General features: G+C 43.7%; 1 protein-coding gene across 3 annotated transcripts in view; it reads right to left on the bottom strand.

Moving 5' to 3' along the window:
• DTNBP1 (dystrobrevin binding protein 1) overlaps positions 1–20,854 on the bottom strand; it is a 123,347-nt gene that overhangs the window by 3,220 nt on the left and 99,273 nt on the right. For 2 of the 3 annotated variants that reach the window (XM_032648085.1, XM_032648086.1), the window contains 2 exons: positions 8,553–8,708; positions 553–696 (listed from right to left, as the gene is read on the bottom strand). In XM_032648085.1, coding sequence (XP_032503976.1) covers positions 553–696; positions 8,553–8,708 — 300 coding nt within the window. The remainder of the gene's footprint in view (positions 1–552; positions 697–8,552; positions 8,709–20,854) is intronic. The other variant, XM_032648087.1, reaches the window with a different exon arrangement.

Here is a 20,854-nt window from a genome sequence, read left to right as displayed (position 1 = left end):
ATTTAAAATAAATTGAGTCCAGGTATAGGGCCAAAGCCTCAGTAAGTACACATCGAATGAACATGGAATTTCGGGAAGGCATTAAATGGAGGTAACGTGCCCACAGGGTTGCGACTAATTTTTAAAATACAAGCTGAGTGCTGAACACAAACCTTGGCCTTGACCACAGCAGAGATCAAATACCTGCCGAATGGGGGAGGGGAAGCCAAACAGGAGAGCTCCCACCTCCCCCAAATTCTAGTGCTTAGCCACAAAAACCACACTCAAATTAACTTGCGAGCCAGAGGAGAAAGAACACACAATTTAAGAAAGCTCCCTGTTCACTGAAGGTGTCTGGGTAAAGCCCTGAGAGTCGCTGAGAAATTCACAACCACAACAGCCAGTGTTTCATCTGTCCACTTCTGTGAGGCCAGACTGTGCGTGGAATGGGTTAGTGGGGCAAGAAGATCTGCGCACGCCTTGTGCAACCGAACCGCCCTGTATCGGTTCTCCACGTGCAGGGAAGTCATGGAACTAGGTGTGACTCAGTGTGTGCAGACTTGTCACCCCTACCTGGGACAGGGGACAGCACAGTGCTCCCCTCGCCACCGGAGTTCAGGAAGACGTCCAGGGCCTCCTGGTCAGAGATGTCCACCAGGTCCATTTGCTCCAGCAGGTCCACATTCACTTCCATGGATGACATGCTGCCCATGGGCTCTGGGGAGACCAGCACAGGAAGAGGTTAGACCATCTGTCATTTAATAACACTTTAAAAGGTGAGCTTCCACCGTGTTAGGCTAAGATGCACATTGTGTTTTCTAGGTGTAAGATATCTCCCGCTACTCCAGACTTTTAAAATAGACTTTGGAGCAGTGTATTATTGACATGTCCCAGTTTGGTACTTTAAGTCCATCCTGGCTTAACCTTGGTTACTATTACCTCTTACACCTGCCACAGCAGTTTTCCTTTTCACCCCCAGCCCTCCTGCTGCAGGTGCCGAAGGTAACCCTTTCTGCATCAGACAATTCTTGGCTTCGGAGGTGGGCGCTGACTCAGAGAGGCTGACATTCCTGCCAGACACCTCTGGCTGTGGTTGCCCCCAGCTTTACTACAATTCCATTTGAAGTCTTCTCTGCCCTTGTGACATTTCTCTACCTCTTCATCTTTTTTTTTTTTTTTTTTTTTTTTTTGTTTTGTTTTTTTTTTTTTTTGCGGTATGTGGGCCTCTCACTGTTGTGGCCTCTCCCGTTGCGGAGCACAGGCTCCGGACGCACAGGCTCCGTGGCCATGGCTCACGGGCCCAGCCGTTCCGCGGCATGTGGGATCTTCCCGGACCGGGGCGCGAACCCGTGTCCCCTGCATTGGCAGGCGGACTCTCAACCACTGCGCCACCAGGGAAGCCCTACCTCTTCATCTTAACAGCAAAGTTTGAGCATCTGCAAGCCGGCGAGTTGCAACCAAGAGCTCCCTGCAGTGAAAGCACAGACTAGAAAGAGAATCAGCCCACTGTGGAGAACAGTATGGAGGGTCCTGAAACTACAAATAGAGCTACCATACGACCCAGCAGTCCCACTATTGGGCATACCCTGAGAAAACCATCATTCAGAAAGAGTCACGTACCACAATGTTCGTTGCAGCTCTATTTACAGTAGCCCGGAGACGGAAGCAACCTAAGTGCCCATCATCAGATGAATGGATAAAGAAGATGTGGCACATATATACAATGGAATATTACTCAGCTATAAAAAGAAACGAAATTGAGCTACTTGTAATGAGGTGGATGGACCTAGAGTCTGTCATACAGAGTGAAGTAAGTCAGAAAGAGAAAGACAAATACCGTATGCTAACACATATATATGGAATTTAAGGGGAAAAAATGTCATGAAGAACCTAGGGGTAAGACAGGAATAAAGACACAGACCTACTAGAGAATGGACTTGAGGATATGGGGAGGGGGAAGGGTGAGCTGTGACAAAGCGAGAGACAGACATGGACATATATACACTACCAAACGTAAGGTAGATAGCTAGTGGGAAGCAGCCGCATAGCACAGGGAGATCAGCTCGGTGCTTTGTGACCGCCTGGAGGGGTGGGATAGGGAGGGTGGGAGGGAGGGAGATGCAAGAGGGAAGACATATGGGAACATATGTATAACTGACTCATTTTGTTACAAAGCAGAAACTAACACCATTGTAAAGCAATTACACTCCAATAAAGATGTTAAAAAAAAAAAATCAGCCCACCAGCAGAAAGACACTATAGGACTAGAAGTCTGAGCCTGGGCACAGTGAGGGGTGCCTCTAGGGTCTGGCATTCATATTTAAACTGCCTCTGTGGTCCAGAAACTACAAGCCAGGTAACTCAAATCATCCCAGGCATGACGCTGCCTGTCACAAGCAAATAGAAATTTCTGGATGTGGACACATCCTTAACCCAGGGTCTCAAAGGAACATAAACTCAACACAAAATCCAATCCAATCCGGAATTTACAGTACACATGTCACTATGAGTGAGGGCCAGCAGAAACAAAGACTATTAGCATCTTTTCCCGAGAATTCAAAGTGGCTTTAAATATTTTAAAGAAAGAAAAGATTGAATCAAACAATGAACAAGGTGTCAAAAATCAGGTCAGGCATTTGAAAAAAAGCCAAATAACTTCCAAATAGGAAAAATCACTGAAATTTAGAACTTCGGGCACAAGTTAAAGAGGTGAGAGCCAATAGTGAACGAAATAAGTGGGAAGTATGAAAGAGCTTAAGAGAAATGGAAAATGCAAAAGTTTACATATTGGCAGTTGCAGAATGAGAATGGAGACTGTAGGGACCAGCAGTATTCGCTGAGGCTGATTATCGTCCAGATTTGCTGAAGGATCAGACACGCAGGGTTTAGGAACAAAATATATTCCAGCAAGACAGATGAAAGAGACCCTCACCTAATCCACTGCGGCGAAATGATGACCATCAAAGAGAAAGAGCAGATTAGGAAAGATCAGGAAATAATTAGACCTACAGCTCAGCAACCGGAGTCAGAAGACAGTGGAATAATAAATTCAAAGAGGTGAAGTAAATATCTCTTAAGATCAAGTGTGAGATACAAGTCCCCCCTACGCCTGCTCTCAGCAAGGGTCGGACCACAGGAGGAGGGAAGAGGGCATGGGTCCCGGGAGGGAGGCCGAAGTGCACGGAAGAGACATGTAAGTCTGTGAGTATATATAAAACTCTGAGTAAAATAATCATAATAGTATCAAATTCGGGGAATTTACTCCAGCTGAATTGGAAAGACTGGACGATAATGACAGGAGAGGCGGCTTGACGAGAGCCAGATCCCTTTTGTGTCTGGCAGGAAGGTGGGAATCTGATCGTCTCTGGGCACAAGAAATCATGAAGGCTTAGCACTACAGCAAGTAAAGCTTGTTGCAGTTGAGACAACATCGCACTCAAGGTGGCAACATCCAAGGCAGAGGAGCCGGGTGACATGTGCCATCACTGTCACCCTAGGCCATGCAGGAATCACGGCCACTTCACAGGGGACACCGGGGCGGTGTTGCCCCGGGGCTCCTGCAAGGCTGACCCGTCAGGGGGACATGAGTGCACAGGGGTCAAGGTCGTGCCTCTGGGGGCTGCGCTCCTGTCGGGGAGAAGGTGGGGAAAACGCGGGTTTTCTTTGTGACTGTGGAGTCCTTCGTGGTGTTTCAGCCTGGCTTTGACTTCAGTTTTGAAAGGAGCAGAGTCTCCCGTTTTTTCTGTCTATGCCATTCTCTTAAAGAGGGGAGAAAAATAATTGGACCAAAAGCATAGGGAACACTTGCAGGAAAATAGCACCAAATAAGATGGTAACGAAGCCAGTTTTATAATATGTGTCAAATTTGGTTCCTTTACATTTGCTGCGATCAGTGCCTGCCAGGCTTCATTACTGTCATCTGATTTGGTGCTTTCTATTTTCCTGGAAATATTTCCTGTAAGTGATAAAATCTAGTTATTCTGTTTGTAAGAGACATTCCTAAAATATAAGAACAGGAACATTAAAAAAAATTTAAGGAAAAATGGGAAGTGGGCAAACAACTAATTAACTTGAAGAAAGCTGACATGGCTATATAAATATCCAGAAAAATAGACTTGAAGGGGAAACAAAAGCATTATTGGGGTAAAATACAGCACTTAGTGGCTTTTTTTTTTTTTTTGGAGGTTTATCCACACTACAGCATGTATCAGTAGTTTGTTCCTTTTCTTTTAAATTAAGTAATTCTATTTATTTTTGGCTGCATCGGGTCTTCGCTGCCATGCGCGGGCTTTCTCTAGTTGCAGCGAGCAGGGGCTACTCTTCGTTGTGGTGCGCAGGCTTCTCACTGCGGTGGCTTCTCTTGTTGCAGAGCACAGGCTGTAGGCACACGGGCTCAGTGGTTGTGACCTGCGGGCTCTAGAGCACAGGCTCAGTAGTTGTCGCGCACGGGCTTAGTTGCTCCGCGGCATGTGGGACCTTCTCGGACCAGGGCTCGAACCCGTGTCCCCTGCATTGGCAGGCGGATTCTTAACCACTGCACCACTAGGGAAGCCCCCGCTTAGTGATTTTTTTAATGGTTCAATTCACCAGGAAGGTAATTCAGAATTTCTATGTGACTATATATTTTGTGGTTGTTTTTATAAAGCAAAATACAGGAGAATCACAAGGAAAATGGTAACGAGTCCATAATCATGGGGGAAATGAAGATCTAATGTACCTCTTTGATGATGAAGCAATCCAAAATTGAGTATTAACAGGAAACATCTGAACAAGCCAATTTAGAAGCCTTTTGAAACGGACACTTACAGACCCCCCCCCCCCCCAATCACAACAAAGAGAACTCTCCAGACGTTGCCATGGGTCCCCGAGGGGACAAAGTTGCCCCTGGTTGAGAACCACTATTTAATGAAGAATTAAAATTAAGATAGTAAGGTTTGGCTCAAGGCCAGACAAACAGAAGACTGGAATAGAAAAGAAAGCCTAGAAAAGACTCAGTTGTCCTGAAACTGACAGAAGACCATGTGAGCAGGGGAGAGAACACTGGTGCTGAGATAGACCGTTACTGCTGTGAAGAATTAAAGTCAGATCCTTACCTCACAATGCACACAAAAACAAACTGGTCGTGGATTTAGGGCCCAAATATATAAAATGGAAAACATAGAAACTTTTAGAATAAAACACAGCAGAGTATCCTTATAACTTGGAGGGAAGGACTGCCTAAACAAGACACAAGTACAAACCATAAGTAAGAAAATAAAGTGGGCAAAGCTTAAAAATAAAAATAAACAAGACACAAGTACAAACCATAAGTAAGAAAATAAAGTGGGCAAAGCTTAAAAATAAACACATTCAGCAAAGGCCACACTAGAATAGAGAAGCCACAGATTGAGAGAAGGTATCTGCACCAGACATCATCAGAAAAGGCCGATACCACGAGTGTAAGACTCTAAAGGAAGACAACCAACCAGTAGAAAAATGGACAATCAAGGATCTGCAGATTAAAGCCAAAATAAAGTATCATTTCATACATCTAAATTTGTGAAAAATTTTAACTGACACTACCAAGTGTTGACAAAGCTGTGGAGTGAGTAGAGCACGCACATACAGCTTCTGGGAGACTGTAAGCTGGTGTGGGTATTTGTGACAGAATCCAGTACAATTAGATATGCTTGTCCTATGACTGTCCTCGTTCTGTGCCCTAAAGAAGTGGTTCTCAAGATGTGGACCCCAGACCAGCAGCCTCGGCATCACCTGGGAACTTGTGGGAAATGCACATTCTTGGGCCCTACCCCAGACCTACGGGGTTTATCACTAGCCCAAACATCCTCCTGCCCTCCCCAGGCACTGGGACACCCAGGGGCTGAGTCAGAGTGTCTGAGGGCACAGGGGGCGCCCCTGGCCACACAAGATTTGACAACTACCAGCCCAGCAGAGATGCCAGGAACCCAAGGTCTAACAGTGGGAACACACAGGTACAGACAGGACATCTTCAAGGCGAGGGATGTGGTCACAACTAACTACACACTGTCAGGATACCCAGGTGCTTAGCGACAAAGTGAAAGCAATAGATATTTTTCTGAGAAAATGGGAGTCTTGTCAGGTGGAAGAGAAAACCTGCATCAGGGTCTTACAAAACACCTCATCACGTCCTAATGGCACTTGGAGCTGCTGGGCATGCGTGGGCCCCAGGTCCCCATTGCTCCAATCCCAGTGGGCACAGATGTCCCTTCACCCTTAGATCATTTTCTGGATAAAACTTTCCATGCCTTTGTCTTAACTAAAAAATGATGCTTTGGAAAGAGAGAAAAATTCAGACTGCTATTTCGGATTTAGTGGAATGAGTGTAAAATACCAGGTTCACTGTAGAGATTCTTATTTTGATTGATTCTTCTAAATGAAAGAATGTTCATCCTTGGGAGAGGAATGTGCTGTAAGGAAGGGATTTGTGTGACTCCCAGGCTGGGAAGTCTAAGGGATGGCCCTGGACAGCCTTGTGTGGAGAGGCCTGTTTGTTATCTGTGAACATCTTTTCTGCTCCAGCTGAAGCAGGAAGCTGAAAAGCCTAAGGCCTCCAATTTTCTTCCTCAGTGCTTTCAAAACCACACATATTGGCAATGTATGTGTGGCCCTCTCTTTTACCTTGAAAAAAAAAAAGCTCAACAGTTTTTTGAAACTTGAAGGACTTTAGGTGCTTGAAACATGAAATTCAGTTCCTTAATACTTAATTGCTATCTGTTCAACACGTCTTGACTGAGCCCTTCCTTCTCTTTGCCACAAAGACCTGACCAGTAACAGCCCATCCCTGTCTCAGTGCGCTCACAGCCAACAAAGAGGGACTTCTGAAGCTGCAGCTTCTGCTGTGTCCTCATCCCCTGAGGATGGGCTCTCCTAAGAGGCACTTTCATATTCTCTTTGCCTCTGCTGAGCACTTAGCAGGTGCTCAGGAAATGTCTGCTGAACTAAACTGAACAAGCATTAGCGTCTCTACTGCTCTTTTCTTCACTGTCCCACCTCCCCATGCCCTCTCGGCATAACGTCTCACTGTGCTCAGATCTGTGGGTCAGATTTGCCAGGGTGTGTGTGTTATGGACTAAATGTTTGGGTGCCCCCCCACCTGCCCAAATTCCTATGGTGAAGCCCTAACCCCAGTGTGATGGTTTCTGGAGGTGGGCCTTTGGGAGGTGATTATTCTAGAGGTCATGAGGGTGGGGCCTCTGAGGATGGGGTTAGTGCTGTCCTAGGAAGAGGCACCAGAGATGCTCTCCCCTGTCAAGTGAGGACCAGCTGCAGACCTCTCGGAACCAAATCAGCCAGCACCTTGACCACAGACTTCCAGCCTCCAGCCCTGTTGTGTATAAGCTACCAGTCTGTGTTGTTTTGTTGTAGTAGCCCAAGCAGACTAGGGTGGTGTCCTTCTCAGCTGCTGCCCACAACATGACACAGATCCCTGGAGTGAACAGGGATGGCTCTCTCCATAACCAGCGCCAAACATTAAAAAAACTGAATAGCACACGTACTCTGAGGGAACATGCAGTCTGACTTTCCCAGATGAAGACAGACTCTCCATCAGTGGGACACACAGAGGGCGAGCTGACTGGAGATGAAGCAGTTGAACAAATCTGTACCATCCCCTCACTTCAAGAAGCACTGTCAGCGCATCCGTCAGTCATTCTAAGTCACGCCTATTAGTCCGTTTTCTCTACATTCTTTTCCTTCCTCATTCTTTGATTTCTTTAACCTCTCCTTGGGGAGCACATAGAGAAGGAAGGAACAGAGGGAGGGTAACAGATAAATTGGGAGCAGCTTCCATGAGGGGCAGGGTATGGAGAGCAAAGGCCAGGGCCAGGCAAAAGAGGAAGAATGAGCACAGAGGTTTGGGAGGAGCAGAGGCTTCCAGGAGGATGGAGGGCAGGTAAGCGGGGAAGCCCAGGATGCCTGTACACACTGCCCACTGCTCCTGCGCTGGCCAGAGAGGAAACGTCAGCTGCCCGCCCAGACCACTCCTCCACAGGCACCAGGTCCTGGGAAGGAGGGGCTGGTGAAGGGGCCTGGAATCCAACTCCTGTGCCCCTCAGCGTGTCCTTGGGAACCATCAGATGCATCTAGATGTACATCACAGCACGACTTACAGAGGCAAAGAATCTTAAGTGTCCAGCTAGGAAACTGTTAGGATATGTCCTGACCATGAAGATGCCGCTTTTAAAACATACCCTTTCAAAGGATTTTTAATAATGTAGGGGAAAGATCCCCATACACCATGAAGGAAAGTTAGATACAAAGCCAGATATGTGTACAGTCTATATAAATAGGCACAAGAGAGAATCCCCCTAAAACAGTAACAGGGATTAGGGATTCTGTGCTACAGAATTATGGCCAATGTTTGTTTTGTCTTTTTAATGTTTTAAAAAATGTATTCCATGTTTTCTAAATATCTTCAACAAAAGCTAGAACTACAAGAAGAGGCAACAGCAAGACAAAGACGGCAGGACGCATCCCCTTTGAGCCTCTGTCCCAGCCCCGCTCTGGAGGCAGCACCCTAGCCACACACAGCGCGGGGCCCGCTCCTGACTTGCCTCGCCTCTCTGCTGTCTGCAGGTAGCCCGTGGAGAGGTACTGCTCCATGTCCTGCTGGAAGGCTTCCTCAAAGAACTTCTGCCGCTCCCTCAGCTTCATTTGCTGGGTTTGCTCCATGTCCAGGACCTTCTGGGCGTGCTCCACATCGAGTTCAGCTAAGGACACAGAATAATTGGGGTCAGGCAGGGTTTGGAAGAGGACTGAGACCGGAATGGGTATAAATACCGACTCACGGGTTCACATCTGGCCCCCCTGACTGCAGCACAACAGGTGGAGAGCCGGGGCTCCTGGAGGACCGTGACCACCGTCCACCTTAACCTCACCCAGCCCGGCCTCAGGAGGCACTCAGTAAACGCTGGTTGCGGAGCCAGCACGTGGCCACCGGAGTCTGTGAGAAGAGCGCCTGGTCGTGGCTTTGCTGTCCATGAACCAGCCACTTGGCTGAGTCAGTTAACCTTGCTGAGCCACATACTGTATTTGGGATAGACATGTTACCCCAGGACTGACGTGAAACATAAGAACTTTACATCCCGGCGAGGGCTGCGTCAGTCACGCCAGGAAGAGCTGTAATACGATGAGCCTGAGCCTCGGCGCCAGCAGGAAGCCTGAATTCACCTTCCCAGGTGGCCCACTGGCGGCTCTCCCTTCCCCAGGCTGCACGGGGAAGACAGATGATGCAAGCACTATTCATCCTGTACACGGGCCGAGGGTCGGTTCTGAATCTGCTTCTAACTCTCCAGTCCTTTGTTCTTCACGGGGTGCGGTGGGCAGGATTCGAAGACAGCCCCCAGGAACTCAGCCCACAGGACCCCAGGACTCGTGATTAGGGTACTCTCTGTGGCACAGCTGACTTTATGAGAGAGAGGTCGTCTGGGTGGGCCTGGACTTTTCCAGGAGAAGAGATGTGAGCACAGAAGGGGTCTGACATGGCTTTGAAGATGGAGAGGCCTAACAAGGACTGAAGGTGTGTCCAGGAGCTGAAAGCCACCCCAGGCTGACTGCCCAGCCTGAAAATGGAGACCTCAGTCCTACCACCACAAGGAGCCAGGACTCTACCAACAACCTGAACGAGCTTGGAAAACAGATTCCTTGCAGCCTGGTCAACCCCTGATTCCAGGCTGTGAGACCCTGAGCAGAGAACCCCATCACAGGTTAGAACAAGCCATCACCAAAAAGCCCAAGAGATAACAAGTGTTGGTGAGGGATGTAGAGGAAAGGGAGCCCTCATGTGCTGTTGGTGGGACTGTAAACTGGTGCAGCCACCATGGAAAACAGCATGAAGGTTCCTCAAACAATTAAAAATTAGAACGAACATATGATCCATTAATTCCACTTCTGGATATTTATCTAAAGGAAATGAAAACAGGACATCAAAAAGAAATCTGCACTCCCGTGCTCACTGCAGCATCGTTCACAATAGCCAACATACGAAACAGTTTAAGGTCTGTCCAGTATCTGAATGGATAAAGAAGATGTGGTACATATACACAAAGGAATATTATTCAGCCATGAGAAAGAAGGAAATTCCTGCTGTTGAGAGAACACAGGTGTGCCTTGAGGACATTATACTATGTGAGATAAGTCAGACACAGACATATACTGTATGATCTCACTTATACATGGAACCTAAAAAACGTTGAACTCATAACAGAAACAGCAGAGTGGTGGTTACCGGGGAGAGCAGGTGGAGGAGCTGGGGAAGATGCTGGTCCAAGGGCGCAAACCTGCAGGTAGAAGAGGAGTACGACTGGGCCCACAGTCAGCAACAGCGTATTTATTTCCTCACAGTTTCTATGAGACTAGATCTTAAATGGTCCCACCACAAAAAAGACATGGTAATTATGTGACATGATGGAGGTTTGTGAGCGACTCCACAGTGGTCAACATGTTTGTACACCTTAAACTTACACAATGCTATACGTCATCTATTAAAAATTAAATAAAAATCTAATAAGAAAGTCTTCATGGTGTTACCAAGTGATTTTTAACCAAAAAAAAAAAAAAAAAAAAACCCCAGGAATTTACAATGACCAATAGTCTTGGAGGTCCCACATGATCGGACCTTAGTCATTCCCTCCACAAATACTCAACACCTCGTGTCACAGCTCCCGGGTACAACATGATCCTGTATGTGTAGATCTTAAAAACTTGATAATGGGAGTATATTTTTAAATCCCAAATCAGTTACAGCCTCAATAGTTAGAATATTCTGATATTCTTCTTGTATCCTAATCTTCATATATGCAAGGAATGCTAATATTAAGCAAAGCAACACAGACGGGAAAGTAAATCAATCCCGACGACGTGTAATCACATGTACAACGATGACGACATGCAGTCTTCTCACACTATGATAATCACTATGGGCATTCTCTGAATTTTCATGTCACCCTGACTTGCAGCCCCCCATCTCATATCTTCTGTTACAGGAGATGGTCTGGAAAGAGCACAGGTTTTGGAAGCAGTCTGGGCTTGGTCCCGTCCCCTTGATGCCTTTAGATGCTTCGGGCACGTCATCCCACCTCCCTTTAGCCTACCTCTGATTTCTGAAAGGCAGCTCTGTGTGAGCTCATCTGTATGCCCACAAGGTCCCAATTCAATTCATTGGGGGGGGGGGGGGGCGGGTGGTCAGAGTATCCTCTGAATCCCAGGGAACCTACAAGTCAGCTTAGCCCAGAAGTTCTGGGGAATTAAGGCAGCTCTCACCCAATGGGTGACAGAAGCCAGTGTATCAATGCCCAGGCTCCCATCCTTTGGATGGACAATTCTAGGATCCTTCTGAACAATTGTCAGAGGTCCTTGGTGGAACCGCAGCAGCGACTTCAACAATGCAAATCCCTTTACCGACGTTTCCTCCTTGCCCCCTCACCCTGCTTCCCGGGATCACCTTCCACACAAACTTCCTGCAGGAAAATCCTAATCTCGTCGCTCTGCTTCCACGGAGAAACCCAAGCAAGGATATCTATCACAAGCTACAACTAACTGAACCTCTCTGGGTCTCAGCTTCCTCCTCTGTAACAGAGTGGTGAACTTATTTCATACGGGTGTTGGCAGGAGTAAATGAGGTTAACCACGTAATCACAGGCACACAGTATTTGGCCAATAGCTGACAGCTAATATTAATACCAGCATTATTATTAGAAAAGGAAATGATACGAATATACCATGAGGCAGGATGCGCACGACCCTGAGAATCACCCCAACTCTCAGCCCCACTCAGACACTTCAGACTTGGGCCACCTATCAACGCCCTTAACAAACGTGGCAAGGAACTGAGCATGTACTTTTACGAGGGAGGAAAGGGAACTCAATAGGACGTCTTTCATTTATTTCACTTCAGCCATCAACCTATCTGATCAAATGCTTCATGACTGCCAGGTACATTAGAATAAGTCAACCCTAGAATAGAGTAAGTACGCTTCACACACTTCAAACGAAGTTCTAATACTCTTTAAAAAAAAAAATTTCCAAAATAGGAAGCTCAGAAACAAAGATCAATGCAGAAATTATCAAAGGGGTTTTCATTAAAGAATATCTTGTTTCAACTGAACTAAGATTTTCTATAGATACAGAGATATATAGTTATGCAACTTGAAAACTTTCATTCTTCTCAAAGACTTCTGCTTCAGGAGTTCAATTCTCGTGTTTTCTGAATTATAAAGTTCTATAGATTATTGTCTTAGTTTTTTACATTGGAATGAAATGTAATCATGTTCCAGCCCTCACAAAAGGGGGGGACGCGGTGGGTTAGGGAACTTAAAATGACTTAAAGGAAATAAGCACTGTTTAGGTTTTTAAGACATGTTACACACTAGTTACTCTGCAACATTTCCAAGCACCTTTTGTCATTTCTCACTTTTATTTGAGAGCCCCCCCCTTACATCTCAGTGCTGACCTCTAAGCTAGAATCACAGAACTAAGTACATTAACTCTATACCAGTCTGTACACTCAGGACAATGATGAAAAAAAGCACATGGCAGTTATTAAAAATAACTGGTCTGCTCAGCAGCTACGAAGATTCACACCTCAGCTCCGTGCCTGAGCAAGGATGCTCTGATTGTGTCGTTTGTTCTGGAATCATCGGTTCAGCACACATTTGCAGAAACAACTACATTTGGAGTGGAAGAAATGATGGAAGGACACTGAGGGAATATTTCAAATCTAGAAATTTTAAGAGCATCTGACTTTGGGACAACGACTGTGGAAAAATAGAAATTATAGAACATTTTCTATAAGGAAAAATGACCCACTGTTCCCATCGAAGATGTCATTTATTATACCGGGGAAAGCCAGACAAATACAAAGATTTTAATGAACTTCAACAAATAGCCTTAAGATTAAAAAGAAAAACCAAACACACCAAAAATTTAGATAAAAGATGCTGTAGTTTTTCTATCAGGAGTCAGGAGTAATTATTTAATTCCATTATCAACCCAGATTTGTGTCTCCTTTATTTCAACTCCAGGTCATTGCTCAAGTTTTATCTGACTGCAACTTCCACTCTAGCCTCCACTATCAATTTCAATTGGATAATTTCTCAAAACAAAACAAAAAATTCCATTACCAGTGAAGATGTTATAATCAATTCTCAATTATATGTTTTAATGGGGCATAAAGGTATATATGAGATATTAAAAAAAATCCATCAGGCTCATTTCAGGAACAGTTTCAACTTATTCCACAACTAAGCCCTTTTAACAGAGCTGATAAGTAATAAAAGACAGTGAGGTGTGAATGACTGAAAAAGCCTGGAGCTGCTGGGAAGAAAGAAACGGATGATGTGAAGAAAACCAGGACAAACCTCTCCGTAAAAGGACTTACTGAGAGTATCTTTAATCCAAAAATGTTAGAAAACAATAAAATTTAATTAAATATGAGTTATGAAAAATTCTGGTAATCTACATAATATTAAAGTTGAGAACATTTTTCATTCAAGATAAATAAGCAAGACTAAGAATTGATTTTAAATCTATCATTTAAATATTTACAATTTAGATGTTTTTATATCGAGAATACAAATTTTGTGATACTAAAATGCATATGATATGATCAAGGAAGAAATGTGAAATCTCTGTAAATTCCTAAACAAATTTCTAAATACAAGTAGGTAAACACGTACCTTCCTAAACTGTTTTTTGACAAAAATTTAACTGCCAACAGGCTGTCAAACTACATGATCACTAAATTACTACACAATTCTGTCATTGTGACAGAATTTTAAAAATAGGACCCATTATTTTTCTTATGCTTCTAATTATTTGCCATTTATTTAAAAGGTTTTTTTTTGATGCATGAACAATGCATGTACATTGTGGAAAAAATTTTAATCATAAAAAAGCACATGGACTTCCCTGGTGGCTCAGTGCTTAAGAATCCACCTGCCGATGCAGGGGACACGGGTTGGAGCCCTGGCCCAGGAAGATCCCACATGCCGTGGAGCAACTAAGCCTGTGCGCCACAGCTACTGAGCCTGTCCTCAAGCCTGCGAGCCACAACTACTGAGCCCACGTGCCACAACTACTGAAGCCTGCGCTCCTAGAGCCCATGCTCCGCAACAAGAGAAGCCACCACAACGAGAAGCCCACGCACCGCAACTAAGAATAGCCCCCGCTCGCTGCAACTAGGGAAAACCCGTGCACAGCAACGAAGACCCTATGCAGCCAAAAATAAATTAAAAAAAAAAAATAGGCACAAATAGTAAGGTGAAAATCCCTCTGAAATCACCGTAAGTGGAGGAGCACAACTAACATTCTGATGTACGCTCATCAGCACCTGGTGTACATTATCTTCTCCTTGAACCATATGAAATTGCAATAGTCAGTCTCTTTTTTTCTCTTTTTGTACCACTGGAAGAGTTGCTGTTTTTTTTTTGCAGTGTGTGGGCCTCTCACTGCTGTGGCCTCTCCCGTTGCAGAGCACAGGCTCCGGACGCGCAGGCTCAGCGGCCATGGCTCACGGGCCCAGCCGCTCCGTGGCATGTGGGATCCTCCCGGACCGGGGCACGAACCCGTGTCCCCTGCATCGGCAGGCGGACTCTCAACCACTGCGCCACCAGGGAAGCCCAAGTTGCTGTTTTTTTAACTTTTTACTCTGAAATAGTTACAGGTTCATAGGATGTCGTCAAGAAATGAACAGAGCGGTCCCACACACCCATCCCGAGTCTCCCCAGTGCTAACATCCTATCCAGTTACGGTACAATATCAAAACCGAAAAAACAGACATCGGTAAACTCCACAGAGCTTATTCAGATTTCCCCAGTCATGCATGCACTCGTGTGTGTGTGTGTGTACAGGACGGGGGAGCTCTCTCCAGGCTCATCACACACGCAGGCTTGTGTAACAACCGCAATCAGGATGTTCAACATTACTGTTACCACAAGGCTCCTCCGGTTGCCCTCTGGTAACCATCCCCTCCCCCTTCCTCCACTCTTACCCCTCCCTAAGTCCAAATCTGTGATCATGTTATTTCACAAATGCTACCTAAATGAAATCATGTGGTATGTGTATATATATATATCCTTCTGAGACTGGCGTTTTTCACTTGGCATATTCTTGAGGTTCATCTTAGCTGTTGCTCATATTGATAATTTGTTTCTTTTTGTTGCCGAGTTGTGTCCACGGTGTGGAGGGACCACAGTTAGTTTGACTAGTCACCCACTGAAGGACACCTGGGTCGCTTCCAACTTTTGGATACTGTGAGTAAAGTTGCTATGAACATTTGTGTACCAGCTTCTGGATGAAAATAAATCATTTATTTGAGATAAATGCCCAAGAATGCAATTGCTGGGTCATATGGTAAGTGCATTTTTTGGTTTTGAAAGGAACTGCCAAACTCTTTTCCGGAGTGGCCCCTGTCACCAGTGTACGGGGGACCTCATTCTTCCACATCCTTCCTCACCAGCATTTGGTGAGACCTACTTAATAACTGTGATACAGAATCTGTTTCCTTCCCTCCTCCTTCTCCCCAGAGTATATGTCTGTTAGAAACAAGTTTTAACTTCCTCTTAAATATTTCCAATAATTGCTATGATTTAAATAGGAAAATCTATTTAATTTTAGAAAAATTCTATACAGGAACGGAGGACTTGTTAGTGACAAAATATACAAGATTTCCTTCCATTTTTAAAACCCACCTACTCTGTATTTTTACCATTTAACAGTCACCTTTTATTTCTATCTCAAATTAATTTTCAAAATAAGGCACACTCAACCATTTTTAAAGTCTCCCCAACCTCCTGCCCCGCCTTAAAAAATGAATGCAAATTGTTTCAGGGAGGACAAAAAAAAAAAAGACCTTTAATTAATACTGTCCTAGAATTGTAGGTTTTAAACATTCACTTAAAATACCAACTTCTGTGCCCTATGTTTCTACAGTTTTTAAAAGTTTTCTGTCTAGCCTTCATCAACAATTAGTTTCCAAGACAGGTTTACAATTATTTTATACCATACATTATTTCTATGAGTATTCGAAAGTATTATAGAGCCCTTTCCTTAATTCCTCAGAATTGGTCTTTGGACAAAAAAATTCTGTGCATGTTAAAGTCAAGACATGTTTTACCAGAAAGTTAAATGGCTCTTTACAGAGCTCCTCTTCAGCCCCCTCCAACACACACGGACGCATGCACGCACACACACTTATCAAAAGGTACTTACTGCTTCTACATGCAACTAATAAAGGATACTTCTTACCTAAAATGTAGTAGTTTAGAATGATGGCAGGTTTTGCAGATAGAATAAATAACTCCTTTAGACAACAACTCATGGCAACTCCTAAGGAGACTCCACAAAGTTCCTTTAGAGTAGCTACTGCAACAGCTGTTTCCTAAACCCATGTCACAGGAAACAAACACTATTCTAGTATCTAAACTTTTGGAACACTTAAAAAATTTCTATCAATTACCCTGAAGGAAATGACCACTATGTAGAGTACTAGCAAAATAGACACTGCAGAAACACGACATGTACAAGGTTTGCCCAAAGCAGTAAGACAGAAATGCTCAACTGTACCTTATCTTCTGCGGGAGGAGCCAGGCAGCTTAGGAGCCCCTGATGAGGCTGCTGGTCTCTGAGCCACACCACTCATCCCGCCACGCCTCCAGTTTCCCATCAGTTAGGAAGCGGGGGTGGGGGTGGGGTTGGATGATATCCATAAGAAAGTCACATCCAGCTCTTAGATGCTATAATTCTATTTTTACTTCCTTTTGACTGGGGCAGGAAGAGGTCTCCTGAATCCTGTCTTTTTTTTTTTTTTTTTTTTTTTCCGTAAGATAAAATGAAAATCAGATTAGCAGTAAAGGATTTAGGACCTTTTGAATTTGACAGTAACTTTTCAAGAAAATCAGATTCAACTATTAACAAAACGCTGAGGGTACGTTTGCATTTATCTTCCTGGTCATTTTACTGCTTAAAGAATGATGAGAACAAAAAGCTTAAGATTAATGGGTGAGAAGTGCACTCAAACTGTGGCCAGAGGCTTCACGAGTTATGAACCTGTTCCAACGTCATGGCGGGGGTCGGACTGGAGGGCCCGTGGCCTGAAGTGAGTCTAGGTAGCGTCACGACGGCTGTACTTCTTGCCGGGGTCGACAAAGACCTAGATGGGTAAGATGTCAGTTTAAAGGGGTGGTTCAACTCCACTGGAAAGGGCTAGTCCATGATATGTTACAAAGGATACGTTTTACAGAAACAGTATGTGAAATATCTGTGTTAGGTATCAAGCGTATGCCATGTTATCCCATTCTTTGGATGGTTTCCAATTTTTTCTTGTAAGAAAGATTTAAAAAACTCCAGGCTAGAAGCTCTGTGTTATGAATACTTAGCCCAATTTCCTAGAATTTTAAAGTCCTGACATTTTCCTTAATTTTACTTAGAGTACTGATCTACTTAACAACAAAATTTGGGGGGAAAATGGGAAGGGTTTAGATTGCTACAGGAATCCTTCCAAACTCTAAAGTTTGCTGTCGTTGTTATTGTTAGTACATTAAACACTCTGGAAAAAGAAGTACAAACCAGCTGCTTGTGTCTCAGTATGAAGATCAACTCTTACGGAGTTCATTCAAAGGGGTTATGGAGATAGCGGGCCCTTAGTGTCATCAAAATCAATTCGAGGGCTGGTGACACAGAGGTTGCTGGATCACTGGGCCCCATGCCCAGAGCTACCAATTCAGTAACTGGCAGGGTCAGAGGATTCGCATTTCTACCCAATTCCAGGGTGATGCTGATGCTGTTGTCCAAGGACCAGACTGAGAACCACAGCTCTTAATGAACTGTTTCTGCGCATCCACTTCATTCAGATTTTTACTTTGTACAAATATTTATAGAATGGAAAAGAATAAATATAAGATGGGGAAGTTGGCACAATTCATGGAAATGACAGAAACATCCTCTCCTAAACTCTCTTTAAAATATTTACAAAATCATCTAACAAGGAAACGCTCCAGCAGCCGCCAAAACGTATAATCATAAACAAGCAGGACTTGTAGTCATCTTTACCGACAAGAGACAAGTAACTTCAGGATCAGAAAAGCGCTGGATCCTGTTCTGTGGAATCCCTTACCAGTCCCTGGCTCATGGCCTGGGGGCTTCATACAGCAGGAGACAAAAATGTTGTGACCATCTGTTCTTTGTCCTGAACCCAGATGCAGCCAAGGGGGAGGTCCTCATCCTCGCCATTTGCAGAGACAACGTGGAGGGGTCTACATTAATGTAATCAATATAAAATTACATTTGTATTTAAAACGAATAGACAAACTCTGTCAAATAAAAATTAAGAGAAGAAAAAAATACATATACCCAGAGTTAGATATATGGCAAAGAAGGTATGCCGACGGAGGCAGAAGAGATGTGAAAATAAGTGACTGGTGATGGGGTCCTGGACTTGGCGTATTGATATATTCAGCTGAAGGAGTTTGAGGAAATGGCAGAAGCAGGAAGCTCACTCTGACCTGCCCCTTGCTCTTCTCCCCTGAAGCAGGTCCTAAGACCCTCCTGTGGAAGGTGCCCTCCCTGTACCCAGAAGACAGGAGCCTCCTTATCCCCAAGACGGAGGGACACAGAGAAGAGTGCAACATGCTGGCCTGGCTAAGTCTCCTCCAGTTCACTACCCTTACCTCAGGGCCTTTGTCCTAATGACATTTCTCCACGAACATCTGCTCTTCCTCAAACCTGGCTTAAAACACTCAAGCTTAACTCTTTCTTTGGGTCTTCATTTCCTTATGAAGGCCCCCGTGTTAACGTAAAAGTTAACATTAAATAAATCTGTACACTTTTCTCCTGTTAATCTCTGTCATTTTAATTGTTAGACCTAGCCAAGGACCCTAAGAGGATCGAGGAAAACATTTTTTCCTCCCCTGTACTAACTATCATGCCCAAATACATGCTAACACATTTTGAAGCATCAATGAAATGAATAATCTGATTTAAAAATTATACATGTTATAGAAATTAACACAGGAAATGAAATTGTTAAGAATCAAAAGCTATCTAATGGATTTTTCGTAGTAATTCTGAAATCAAAACTTGATCATGTATTTTTTTAAAAGGTGGTGAGAGGTGAGGAGAAGCCTAGCCCCACCAGATATGAAAACACTTCACAAAACAACAATTTAAACATTATGGAGTGACTTCCCTGGTGGTCCAGTAGCTAAGCCTCCGCACTCCCAATGCAGGGGGCCTGGGTTCAGTCCCTGGTCAGGGAACTAGATCTCACACGGATGCTGCAACTAAGAGGCTGCATGCTGCAACTAAAGATTATGCATGCCGCAACTAAAGATTCCACATGCCACAGGTAAAAAAAAAAAAAAGATTCTGCATGCTGCAACTGAAGAACCCGCACGCAGCAATGAAGATCCAGCGCAGACAAGATAAATAAATAATTTTTAAAAACCACCAACATTACGTAAAACAAAAAGAGATGGGTGGATCATTGAAGTGGAAAAATCCCTAAAAGAGATGTGATCATATGCTAAACAAATATAAACAAATCATATGCTAAACAAATATAATAAAGGATATATCAGAAACAAAGGAGAAAGTAAAGAAATTTGTAATAAGTGGCACTGTGAAAACTAATTGGCCATTTATAAAATCAATTTAGAGGCATACAGGATAAATTAAATAACTGAAAACCAAAAATGATATATGGAAAAAGAAAACCAAATTAAACCTTTAAAGTTACTAATAAGGGGTCTTACACACTATAGAAGAAATTATCAAGGATCAACAGATACTGTGTAACATGAACAGTAAACACTCTTGGATATTAAAAAAAATATAATAAAAAGGGAAACAACAGATTGAGGAAAAAGAATTGCCACAAGTAGCAAAAGATCATTATTTTTTTTTTTTTTTTTTTTTTTTTTTTTTTTTGCGTTACGCGGGCCTCTCACTGTTGTGGCCTCTCCCGTTGCGGAGGACAGGCTCCGGACGCGCAGGCTCAGCGGCCATGGCTCACGGGCCCAGCCGCTCCGCGGCATGTGGGATCCTCCCAGACCGGGGCACGAACCCGTGTCCCCTGCATCGGCAGGCGGACTCTCAACCACTGCGCCACCAGGGAAGCCCAAAAGATCATTATTTTTACCACAGTAAAAACGAAAAAGAAAAAACAATCGACGCCAATAAAATTTTTCAATAGAAAAAACAGCTCACAGAAGCCAAAAATTGTTCAGTCCTATATGTTATTAAAACTGAAGTACCATTTTTGTCCAGTTACATATTGGCCAATATAAAAACAATGCTAACAAGAGTGAGGTGAGATACTTTCATTACTAGTGTTTGCATAAATTGTTAAAAAGACTCATAGAAAGCAATCTGATTTTAAAAATCTCTAACATACTTTCACCTAGTGATACCGCATCTGAAGATACACGCTAAGGACATAATCCAAAAGAATAAAAGAGCTACTACCTACCCAAAGAAGTTCATTTCTGTATTAAATGACTCGGCCACTTGATGAGCCATCATGTAGCCAACAACAAACATGGTGAAGACATAAGATATTAAGTAAAAGAAGAATAAAAGACAAATATGTGTAACTTATCACATGAAAAAGGGTAAAGCACTCCTCAAAGATTAGTTTCGTTAATACAGTGAGACTGTGGATGGTTGTTGGCCCTCAATGGTGTAAATTTTTTGTAATGTTATATAGCTTTAGAATTAAAAATTCAAATAAGCATAAGGTTCTATAAACACACAAAATATATTTTCATTCCCCAATAATCATAATAAATATGTATTTTGACATATCCAACTAATACTTTATTGTTTTGGGTGGTTATAAAAAAAAATCCTTCTGTTAAAATGT

This window comes from Phocoena sinus, chromosome 11, assembly GCF_008692025.1.
Source record: "Phocoena sinus isolate mPhoSin1 chromosome 11, mPhoSin1.pri, whole genome shotgun sequence".
Classification (NCBI taxonomy): Eukaryota; Metazoa; Chordata; class Mammalia; order Artiodactyla; family Phocoenidae; genus Phocoena; species Phocoena sinus.
This window is presented reverse-complemented; position numbering and strand designations above follow the sequence as displayed.